Source organism: Pseudorca crassidens, chromosome 2 (genome assembly GCF_039906515.1).
Source record: "Pseudorca crassidens isolate mPseCra1 chromosome 2, mPseCra1.hap1, whole genome shotgun sequence".
NCBI classification, from domain to species: Eukaryota; Metazoa; Chordata; class Mammalia; order Artiodactyla; family Delphinidae; genus Pseudorca; species Pseudorca crassidens.
Window position 1 is genome coordinate 156,524,818 of NC_090297.1, and position 12,608 is coordinate 156,537,425.

Sequence of the window (12,608 nt, forward strand, 5' to 3'; positions counted from 1 at the left end):
AACAATAAGAAATGTTGGAAGAACTGAAATTCAGTTATTATGCAGGAGTACATGGTGAGGGTGGCAGGAAATGGGGAGAGGAAAAGCTGGAAAGATGGGCAGAGGCCTTGGTGTCAGGTTAAGATGATTAGACTTTATCTTAAGATAAGGGCATTAAACATTTTAAGGAGGTGTCCATGATCAGATTTTAGTTTTAGAAAGATTACTCTTTAATGTTAAAGGAGGAGTAAGATGATCAGCTTTTCTTTTTAGAAAGAGTCACTTGTCTATAAGGAGTTAAGGGAGGTCTAAAAGTATCTAAGGAGGGTACCATTGTAAGGTTTTTAGGACAGTGACAAGATGAGATATGCATTTGAAAAGAATCTCTCCTCTAGAAAGAGTTTTAAAAGGTATAAAGGGTTAATTCCCTGGCGACCGAGGGAGGGAACAGTGTCAAGGTGAGAGTCAAGACCTCCACCATGTCCTCCCTCTGCTTCATTTGCCAACGCTGCAGCCAGCCCCTGAAACTGAATCAGTCCATGGAGACCTCCCAAGAACCTGAAGCTTTGATGCTCATCCCAGCTCAGGGGGAGCCAGGAAAAACCCAGGAGGGAGACCCTCCTTCCAGGGAGGAGGCAGATTTTGAAAATCTACAGGAAGGTGCCTCGTACAGGACCCTTCCTGGCCTCCCTGGTGGCAGAACGTCCTGGGACAATCCTGACAGCTTCACCCTGCTTGGGAATTTGGGCTCCCTGAGAACTCTCAGTAACATCCAGAAGGCTGCAAGCGACATGTTTGACATCCTCTCTGGTGAAACAGATGTGGACCACCCCATGTGTGAGGACTGTACTGACAATCTTTTAGAGCAACTGGACGTCCAACTCACCATCACAGAATCTGAGATTCAGAGCTACAAACGCTGTTTGGAGACCAGGGAGTTGATAAGTGAGGAGAGGGAGTCGCTGCAGGAGAAGCTGAAGGGCCTGGAGCTGGAGGAAACGAGGCTGGTCCAGGAGCTGGAGGAGGTGGAAAAGAACCGAGAAAGAGCAGCAGCAGATCTCGAGGCAGCCCAGGCAGAGACTGAGATGCTGGACCAGCAAGAAAAGCAGTACCAGAAGGACTACAGTAAATTGAAATGGCAACAACTAGAACTACATGACGAGCTGAGTAGTGTGGAGAAGCGGCTATGGTACGCCCAGATCCAGTGGCACCAGCTGGAGAAAACCAGTATCTTTAATGCCACATTTGAGATCTGGCATGATGGCCCCTTAACTACCATCAATAACTTCAGGTTGGGCTGCCTCCCCACTGTCCCTGTGTGCTGGAATGAGATTAACATAGCCTGGGGACAGACAGCCTTGCTGCTCCTTGCCCTGTCCAATACAATTGGACTGGAGTTTCAGAGGTACCGACTCATCCCCTGTGGAAACCATTCCTATCTGAAGTCTTTAACAGATGACTGCATTGAGCTGCCATTGTTCTCTAATGGGAAGCGGAATGTTTTCTTGCATAACAAATTTGACCAGGCTATGATGGCTTTCCTGGACTGCATGCAGCAGTTCAAGGAACTGGCTGAGAAAGGTGGGTCAGGTCTCTGTTTGCCCTACAAGATTCATGTGAAGAAAGGCCTGATGGAAGACCCCGGAAGCAGTGGTGGATTCTACTCCATCAGAACCCACTTGAACACAGAGGAGGAGTGGACAAAAGCACTCAAGCTTATGCTTATAAATTTTGAGTGTAGTCTCACTTGGGTCTCCTTAAGATATTGTCAAAAATAACTTTTTTTCTATGAGAGAGAGATTTTTTTTTTTGCTTTAAGATTTTATTTGTGAAATGTTATCAGATAAAATTTAAAACTGAAGAATATGTTTATAATTTAAAAAATGGATGGCCATACAGGCACTAATTTAAGATTATTGTCCAGAGCAAACCAAAAGACTTTGCTTTGTCCTCCCTCTCCCTTTCTTCCCAGACAAACATTCAAAATGACAAAGGTGAAATCATAGGTTGACAAGATTATTCCTCCTTAAGAAGGGATAAAGATTGCAGAGAGAACTGAGGGGTGGGTGGGGGGTGAGAGGATGAGGTAGTAAGGAGAGAGGTGGAGGTCTTTAATTTTTTATGAGGAAAGTACTTGGACCATTTTATGTAGTGGAACTTTGGAGTCAGGAAGTAAATGTTGAAAGATTATTACATTTCTGCTGTGATATACAGTGTAAACCCTTCCTCTTCATCCCAGAAAAACTTTCAATAAAGTTCAACACTTTCTTCAATGATTTAAAGTGAAAAGTGTGTCATTGGGCTGTGCCATTATGTTGAGACTAACCTGGAGGTGAGGGGCTGTGGTGGCCAGAGAGGACTGGTAACATTTCTGCTAATCAGTGGTCAGGTAAGGGTCACAAGGTGAGCCCTTACAGAGAGCTGAAGGTTGTAAAAGCCAGAAGACTTTTTAAAAATGCAAATTGTGGAACTTCCCTGACAGTCCAGTGGTTAAGACTCTGCCCTTCCACTGCAGGGGGCATGGGTTCCATCCCTGGTTGGGGAACTAAGATCCCACATGCCACTGCGCCGTGCAGTGAAGCCAAAAAATTAAAAAAAAAAAAAATCAAATTGTGTCATGTCATTTACCTGCTTCTCCATTGCTCTCAGAATAAAGTCCCAAATTCTTACCATGGCTTTCAGCCTGGGTGATCTGTCCTGCCTGCCTCTCTAGGCTCACCTTATACTGCTCCCAGCTCCTTTCTGTTCCCAAACATGCTAAGTCCATTCTCCATCTGGTCTTTGCCCATGCTCTTCTCTGTGTGTTTTCTAACCAAACTACAAACTTCCTGAGAGCTACTTTAGCTTAGTAGTCCAGATGGTGCCTAGAACAGCCTCTCATACATACTCAGCATCTGTAAATGGAAGTCATTGCTGTGGAAAATGTGAAGAGAAGTTGACTAATTTGTCACAGGCTCAGAGGTAATAGAAAACTCCTAGGAGATTGGTTAAATGAATTAAGGTCCAAGCATATAATGGAATACCATGTAGGTATTAAGATGTTACAGAAGAATATTTACATAATATTTAATGAAATTGCTTACCATATATTAAGTAAAAAGATTAGGTTATAAAACATGTAATATAAACTGAATATTTAAAAGTAGTTAGAGAAAAAATAACTCCAAGAATATATATTCCTTGAATATATGAAGTATTTCCATGAAAATTTTGTATTTAAAAAAAAAATCTTTCCACTTGATTAGGAAAGATACAGAATATTAGTTATCAGTATTTCTATTTAACATGTGTTGGTGATCCTAGCTAGTACAATAGATTAGAAGTAAAAGGTATAAAGATTAGAAGGGAAAAAATAAAATTTTTATTTGCACATGACATAACTGTGTAATGATATCCCAATAATCAACACATAAATGATTAGAATTAATAAGTGAATTAAGAAATTCACTGACTACAAAGTCAATTACAAAAACCAAATGTATTTCTATATATAAGTAACAATTAGAAAGAGAATTTTAAAATAGTTCAAACTGTTAAATTCCTAAGAATAATGTAACAAAAATCCTTTTGCACAGAAAACTATATTATCAATTGTTCTAGAACAGGGTTTTGCAAACTTTTTATGTAAAAGGCCAAATAGTGAATATTTTAAGATTTTTGGTCCATGTGGTCTCTGTCGCAATTACTAAATTGTAGAAACTATTCAGTTGTGCTGTTACAGCATAAAACCAGCCACAGAAAATGTGTAAATGAATGGGCATAGCTGTGTTGTAGTGAAACTATATTCATCAAAAAAGACAGCAAGGTGGATTTGGCCTGTGGGCCATAGTTTTCTGACCCCTGCTCTAGGCCATAGTCCATCAAGTCATGGACTATGTATATTGTGTTTGTAGTTATGTCCCCAACGGTTTGCACAATGCCTGCCACATAGTAGATCCTCAATGAATAATTGAATGAATAAATCACAGAATTATTCTGTTTCATTTTGTGACTATCTCCACTCCCCCTCTCCATCTCCAAATTTCTCACATAGGTACATATTTTCCATTGAAGTCATTTGAGTGTCAGAAACTACTAGGCCAAGAGATTTTAGGCACCTGAAATAAAAGGTAAATCAGTTTTATTTATTCATTCATTCACTCACTCATTCATTCATTCATTCATTTTGTGTTAAGAACACTTAACATGAGATTCAACCTCATTAGATTTTGAGTGTACAGTATAGTGTTGTGAAGTATAGGCACAATGTTGTACTGCAGATCTCCAGAACTTAATCACCTTGCACAATTGAAACTATACGCACTGAATAGCAACTCTCCATTTCCCCTTTCCCTCAGTCCCCAACAACCACCATTCTACTCTATTTCTATGTGTTTGACTATTTTAGATTTCTTTCCTTTTTTTAAATAAATTTATTTATTTATTTATTTTGGCTGCGTTGGGTCTTCATTGTTGCACGTGGGCTTTCTCTGGTTGCGGTGAGTGGGGGCTACTCTTCGTTGTGGTACGTGGGCTTCTCATTGCGGTGGCTTTTCTTGTTGCAGAGCATGGGCTCTAGGTGCAGGGGCTTCAGTAGTTGCAGCACAGTAGTTGCAGCACATGGGCTCAGTAGTTGTGGCTTGCGGGCTGTAGAGCACCGGCTCAATAGTTGTGGCACACGGGTTTAGTTGCTCCGCGGCATGTGGAATCTTCCCAGACCAGGGCTCGAACCTGTGTCCCCCGTGTTGGCAGGCAGAGTCTTAACCACTGCACCACCAGGGAATCCCAGTTTTAGATTTCTCATGAGTGGAACTGTGCAGCATTTGTCCTTCTGTTACTGTCTTAGGTAAATCACTTTTAGAGAAAAAGAAGTTCCAGGCTGTGAAAAGTAAAATATGGAAAAAGGTGTACCAGCATCACTTAAGACTTGTAAGAAATGAAAACTGTCAGGTCCATTCCAGACTTCCAAAGTCACAATCTTTTTAACAGAGGGAGCATTTGGAACAAAGAGAGAAAAGCATAGACAGGCCACCAGCCAGGAGCTGCAGGGCTGCAACTCAGTGTGTTTCAGTGGGAGTGTTGCTGTTGAGAAATAAGATGGAGACATAAGAAAGACCATGGTCTTGGAGGGTCATCAATACCACACCAATTTTGAATTTCTAGCCAGTACAGAGCCTTGAAAGCCCACCCCTACACACCTTGGCCACAGTAGAAAAATCACCAGAAGTCACAGACTTGCATTTTAGAAGTGTCACAGCAGAAGCAGTGTAGACTATAGTGAACAGAACACTCATTAAGTCAGCAAGTTGGAAGGTGCGGTGTCCCCATAAACACCAGCCCTAGAGAAATTCATGAAGGAAATAGCAGGTGATAGTTAGAGAATTAGGTGAATAAACAGAAGTAAGCAAGAGAAAAAAGAAAAATCTTCCAGAAAGTTATGAGAAGAGAGTGAAGAAAAATAGGAGATTTTTGTTGCTTTTGATAAGAGAACTTTCAGCGTGATGATGGCAAGATCCAGCCGGCAGTTGATGGAAGAGTGAAACGGAAGTAAAGAAGTAGAGATAGTGGATGTGGACAATTCTTTTGAGACCTTTGACCAATGGGGAAGAATATAGATAAAGCAGAGGATTCTAAAACTGAGACAAATCTGACAATTTTTACAGTATAAAATTAAGGGTGTATGGGACTTGCTTGGTGGTCCAGTGGTTAAAAATCCACCTTTCAATGCAGGGGATTTGGGTTCGATCCCTGGTCAGGGAACTAAGATCCCACCTGCCACGGGGCTATTAAGTCCGCACTCTAGAGCCCACACGCCACAATGAAGAGCCCATGTGCTGCAACTAATACCCGATGCAGCCAAATAAATAAATAAATATTTTTAAAAGTAAGAGTATAGTAGAGAAAGATTAAAAATACAGTGTGTGCATAAGGGTGGGGTAGGGGCTTATAAAAATTGACAATGTCAGAGGAGAAATAAACCTAATCATGAAGGAAGTTGAGAGGACTATTCAGAACAGGAGAAAATACAGCTCTTGGAGACTAGGGAGAAAGTGGGAGGAGATGCAGATATGGATAATTTATAACAAAGCTGCAGGTTGTTGGCAAGAAGTAGTTCAGGCAACTTTGAGGAGGTACTGGGGAGAGGATGTGCACATGGTGGTGAGGGGAACTGGGAAGGAGAAGGAGAACAAGTTCTGAAGCCTGAAGTGAATGAGGGAGAGTAAAAGGGCACTGAATAGTGGAAGAAGTACAGGAAGTTTATCATGGAACAGGGTTACAGGGGCCATAGAGAAAGGACTGCATTGAGATTCAAGATCAGAAGGAAGAATCTGAAGAAAAAGTATGTGAAAGGAGAGCTCTCAGAATGGGCTGGTATTTGGCCCGGGGTCAAGGATGACAGAGATGAGAGCCATGTCTGGATTGCCTGTTCTCATGTTTATGACCAGTGCAGGTGAAGGCTTCCAGTGGTTGTAGCAGTGTCCAGTTTTGCTCATATTTTCTTTATTCCATTGCTGTAACGGGAAGCTGCTGAGAAGAAATTCTGGGACCCCTGAAGAGAAGTCTCACTAGAAAGTGAGGAGGATCACTTGGTTGCTGGACATTTATCACCCCAGAGGAAGGTAAACTCTTAGAATTGAAGCTTTGTAGAGAAGAACCAAAGACACTTATTGCCACTTGAGAGACAAAGCCTTTAAGTAGAGTTTTCTGAAAGCAGTTGGGAGGAGACTCATTGAATCCTGGATGGTTGCCTCCTGATGAAATCACAGTGACCCTCAGTGACCAGTAAATAGTTCTATCTGTGGCTACACAGGAGAATCTTGGGCCAGCTTCTAGACAATGGTATTTGAGCAGATCTCTCTACAGGGAACTGTGTAGGAAGCTGAAAGTCAGTGGCATGGCTAGAAAGCCATGGCTACTCTGCAGTAGAGGGGAAGCAACCCTGGAGTAGAGTTCTCCTCAATCTGGGTCATCTTGGGAAGGATACAAACTCTGGAGAGCTGCACACTCAAGTATCCTTAGCTATAGACAAGAAGGTAGAAATCTGGCCTCCTAAGAATGTGGCAAACTGGAAAGTGCATGAACTATCTATAGGGGTTGAGGGCTTTGCAGCTTCAACCAATTCCATCCTGGAATCCTGGGTCCCTGCTTCAAGATTTTCCAACTTTTCAGGGGAACCTGAGTATCTAGATTTTTATAAGACATTTCTTTGTTTCTAAATCACAGTATCTAATCAAAATATTTGAAAACATTTTGAGTCAAATAAAACAGTTATGGGGGCCACATTTGGCCCTTCGGCCAATTTGAAACCTCTGGCTTATTTCACATGGTTTCTCTGAGAACTAAATGAGATAAAGTTTATGAAAGAGTTTTATCAATGCGAAAATCCTGTAAAAGAAATGTTATTTGTTCTTAAGTAAATGAATTGGAGTGAGGAGGAGAGACATCTATGCGTTCTTGCAAGTGAGGAATTTGATCTTTAGTAATGTTTGGACTTCAATCTGCAACTTGAAATAAGTAAGACACAGCACAACTTCAAGATCTCATTGAAGATTTCTCTTAAAATAGAGGTTGGTAACAATCTTTTATTTTTCTTAAGATCTTTTTTCTAAAAAAAAATTATTTATTTTGGCTGCGCTGAGTCTTAGTTGCGGCATGCGGAATCTTTTAGTTGCGGCATATGGGCTCATGCAGGCTTATAGGCTCATAGTTGAAGCATGCGGGCTTCTTAGTTGCAGTATGTGAACTCTTAGTTGTGACATGCGTGTGGGATCTAGTTCCCTAACCAGGGATCAAAGCTGGGCCTCCTGCATTGGGAGCGTGGAGTCCTACTCACTGGACTACTAGGGAAGTCCGGTATCAATCTTCATTGGGCATCAGGTAGAGAGGGCCAAGTTGATCATATTTCTGACTTCTTTTCTATTATTTTATAAATTGAGACCATTCTATATGCACTGATTCACAAATCTTTATCACTCTTTTTTGAATGTCATTTTATATCTATATAACCCCAATATCATAGCCATATTAATAAAATTATCATTTATACCTTGGTTTCACCTAAAACTCGAGGAAGAAACTAATTTTACCAATTGTCTCAAAAATGTCTTTCAGCAGTGGTTTTGTTCAATTTAGGTTACCTATTGGAGAAGGAGTGAAGTGGAAGGGATAGAGATGGATGTAAGACTTTTCTGAGCATATTTTTCACAGAATTTTAACTTTTAAATAATGTTTTATATATTCAAAAACTTTTTATTTTATTTTGTTTTATTTTATTTATTTATTTTGGTTGTGCTGGGTCTTTGTTGAGGCAGGCGGGCTACTTAGTTGTGGCTCATGGGCTCCTTAGTTGCAGCTTGTGAGCTCCATAGTTGTGGCATGTGAACTCTTAGCTGTGGCATGCATGTGGGATCTAATTCCCTGACCAGGGATCAAACGTTCATACCCTGCATTGGAAGGCAGATTCTTTTTTTTTTTTCTAATTTATTTTTGGCTACATTGGATCTTCATTGCTGCTTGTGGGCTTTCTCTAGTTGCAGTGAGGGGGGGATACTCTTCGTTGCGAAGCCTTCATTGCAGGCTTCTCATTGTGGTGGCTTCTCGTTGTGGAGCACGGGCTCTAGGAAAACTGGCTTCAGTAGTTGTGGCTCGTGGGCTATACAGCGCAGGCTCAGTAGTTGTGGTGCATGGGCTTAGTTGCTCTGCGTCATGGGGGATCTTTCCGAACCAGGGCTCGAACCCGTGTCCCCTGCTTTGGCAGGTGGATTCTTAACCACTGCATCACCAGGGAAGCCTGGAAGGCAGATTCTTAACCACTGTGCCACAAGGGAAGTGTCTCAAAAAACTTTTTTTTTTAACATCTTTATTGCACTATAATTGCTTTACAATGGTGTGTTAGTTTCTGCTTTATAACAAAGTGAATCAGTTATACATATACATATGTCCCCATATCTCCTCCCTCTTGCATCTCCCTTCCTCCCACCCTCCCTATCACACCCCTCTAGGAGGTCACAAAGCACCGAGCTGATCTCCCTGTGCTACGTGGTTGCTTCCCACTAGCTATCTATTTTACGCTTGGTAGTGTATATATGTCCATGCCACTCTCTCACTTTGTCACAGTTTACCCTGCCCCCTCCCCATATCCTCAAGTCCATTCTCTAGTAGGTCTGTGTCTTTATTCCCATCTTGCCCATAGGCTCTTCATGACATTTTTTTTTCTTAGATTCAATATATATGTGTTAGCATACGGTATTTGTTTTCCTCTTTCTGACTTACTTCACTCTGTATGACAGACTCTAGGTCCATCCACCTCACTACAAAAAACTCAATTTCCTTTTTTTAAAATGTCTGAGTAATATTCCATTATATATATGTGCCCCATCTTCTTTATCCATTCATCTGTTGATGGACACTTAGGTTTCTTCCATGTTCTGGCTATTGTAAATAGAGCTGCAAAGAACATTTTGGTACATGACTCATTTTGAATTACGGTTTTCTCAGGGTATATGCCCAGTAGTGGGATGGCTGGGTCGTATGGTAGTTCTATTTGTAGTTTTTAAAGGAACCTCCATACTGTTCACCATAGTGGCTGTATCAATTTACATTCTGACCAACAGTGCAAGAGGGTTCCCTTTTCTCCACACCCTCTCCAGCATTTATTGTTTGTACAGATTTTTGGATGATGGCCATTTTGACAAGTGTGAGATGATATCTCATTGTAGTTTTGATTTGCATTTCTCTAATGACTAATGATGTTGAGCATTCTTTCATGTATTTGTTGGCAATCTGTATATCTTCTTTGGAGAAATGTCTATTTAGGTCTTCTGCCCATTTTTGGATTGGGTTGTTTGTTTTTTTGATATTGAGCTGCATGAGCTGCTTGTAAATTCTGGAGATTAATCCTTCGTCAGTGGCTTCATTTGCAAATATTTTCTCCCATTCTGAGGGTTGTCTTATGGTCTTGTTTATGGTCTCCTTTACTGTGCAAACTCTTTTAAGTTTCATTAGGTCCCATTTGTTTATTTTTGCTTTTCTTTCCATTTCTCTAGGATGTGGGTCAAAAATAATCTTGCTGTGATTTATGTCATAGAGTGTTCTGCCTATGTTTTCCTCTAAGAGTTTGACAGTGTCTGGCCTTATATTTAGGTCTTTAATCCATTTAGACTTTGATTTTGTGTATGGTGTTAGGGAGTGTTCTAATTTCATACTTTGACATGTACCTGTTCAGTTTTCCCAGCACCACTTATTGAAGAGGCTGTCTTTTCTCCACTGTATATTCTTGCCTCCTTTATCAAAGATAAGGTGACCATATGTGCATGGGTTTATCTCTGGGCTTTCTATACTGTTCCATTGATCTATATTTCTGCTTTTGTGCCAGTACCATATTGTCTTGATTACTGTAGCTTTGTAGTATAGTCTGAAGTCAGGGAGTCTGATTCCTCCAGCTCTGTTTTTCATTCTCAAGACTGCTTTGGCTACTCGGGGTCTTTTGCATTTCCATACACACTGTGAAATTTTTTGTTCTAGTTCTGTGAAAAATGCCAGATTTCACTGAATCTGTAGATTGCTTTGAATACTATAGTCATTTTCACAATGTTGATTCTTCCAATCCAAGAACATGGTATATCTCTCCATCTATTTGTATCATCTTTAATTTCTTTCATCAGTGTCTTATGATTTTCTGCATACAGTTCTTTTGTCTCCTTCGGTAGGTTTATTCCTAGATATTTTATTCTTTTGTTACAATGGTAAATGGGAGTGTTTACTTAATTTCACTTTCAGATTTTTCATCATTAGTGTATAGGAATGCTAGAGATTTCTGTGCATTAATTTTGTATCCTGCTACTTTACCAAATTCCTTGATTAGCTCTAGTAGTTTTCTGGTAGCATCTTTAGGATTCTCTATGTATAGTATTATGTCATCTGCAAACACTGACAGCTTAACTTCTTCTTTTCCAATTTGTATTCCATTTATTTCTTTTTCTTCTCTGATTGCTCTGGCTAAAACTTCCAAAACTATGTTGAATAAGAGTGGTGAGAGTGGGCAACCTTGTCTTTTTCCTGATCTTAGTGAAAATGGTTTCAGTTTTTCACCATTGAGGACAATGTTGTCTGTGTGTTTGTCATATATGGCCTTTATTATGTTGAGGTAGCTTCCCTCTATGCCTACTTTCTAGAGGGTTTTTATCATAAATGTGTGTTGAATTTTTTTTTTTTTTTTTTTTTTTTTGCGGTACGTGGGCCTCTCACTGTTGTGGCCTCTTCCATTGTGGAGCACAGGCTCCAGAAGCGCAGGCTCAGCGGCCATGGCTCATGAGCCAGCCGCTCCGTGGCATGTGGGATCTTCCTGGACTGGGGCACAAACTCATGTCCCTTGCATCGGCAGGCGGACTCTCAACCACTGTGCCACCTGGGAAGCCCGGGTGTTAAATTTTGTCGAAAGCTCTCTCTGCATCGATTGAGATGATCATATGGTTTTTCTCCTTCAATTTGTTAATATGGTGTATCACATTGATTGATTTGCATATATTGAAGAATCCTAGCATTTCTGGGATAAACCCCACTTGATTGTGGTGTATGATCCCTTTAATGTGCTGTTGGATTCTGTTTGCTAGTATTTTGTTGAGGATTTTTGCATCTATGTTCATCAGTGATATTGGCCTGTAGTTTTCTTTCTTTGTGACATCTTTGTCTGGTTTTGGTATCAGGGTGATGTTGGCCTCGTAGAATGAGCTTGGGAGTGTTCCTCTTTCTGCTATATTTTGGAAGAATTTGAGAAGGATAGGTGTTAGCTCTTCTGTAAATGTTTGATAGAATTCGCCTGTGAAGCCGTCTGGTCCTGGGCTTTTGTTTGCTGGAAGATTTTTAATCACAGTTTCAATTTCAGTGCTTGTGATTTGTCTGTTCATATTTTCTATTTCTTCCTGGTTCAGTCTAGGAAGGTTGTGCCTTTCTAAGAATTTCTCCATTTCTTCCAGGTTGTCCATTTTATTGGCATAGAGTTGCTTGCAGTAATCTCTCATGATCCTTTGTATTTCTGCAGTGTCAGTTGTTACTTCTCCTTTTTCATGTCTAATTCTATTGATTTGAGTCTTCTCTCTTTTATTCTTGATGAGTCTGGCTAATGGTTTATCAATTTTGTTTATCTTCTCAAAGAACCAGCTTTTAGTTTTATTGATCTTTGCTATCATTTCCTTCATTTCTTTTTCATTTATTTTTGATCTGATCTTTATGATTTCTTTCCTTCTGCTAATTTTGGGGTATTTTTGTTCGTCTTTCTCCAATTGCTTTAGGTGTAAGTTAGGTTGTTTATTTGAAATGTTTCTTGTGTCTTAAGGTAGGATTGTATTGCTATAAAATTCCCTCTTAGAACTGCTTTTCCTGCATCCCATAGGTTTTGGGTCATCGTGTTTTCATTGTCAGTTGTTTCTAGGTATTTTTTGATTTCCTCTTTGATTTCTTCAGTGATCTCTTGGTTATTAAGTATTGTATTTTTTAGCCTCCATGTGCTTGTATTTTTTACAGATTTATTCCTGTAATTGATATCTAGTCTCATAGCGTTGTGTTCAGAAAAGATACTTGGTATGATTTCAGTTTTCTTAAATTTACCAAGGTTTGATTTGTGACCCAAGATATGATCTATCCTGGAGAAT

At 40.2% G+C, this 12,608-nt stretch overlaps 1 protein-coding gene across 1 annotated transcript; it reads left to right on the plus strand.

Moving 5' to 3' along the window:
* The first annotated feature begins 458 nt into the window (after positions 1-458).
* On the plus strand, positions 459-1,757 carry BECN2 (beclin 2). Its single transcript, XM_067715058.1, has one exon. The coding sequence runs from the start codon at positions 459-461 to the stop codon at positions 1,755-1,757; it is 1,299 nt and encodes a 432-aa protein (XP_067571159.1).
* Positions 1,758-12,608: the final 10,851 nt, after the last annotated feature.

Bases quoted from the DNA above. Each gene is read 5' to 3' on its own strand.
- BECN2 (XM_067715058.1), top strand. From the start codon at position 459: ATGTCCTCCCTCTGCTTCATTTGCCAACGCTGCAGCCAGCCCCTGAAA.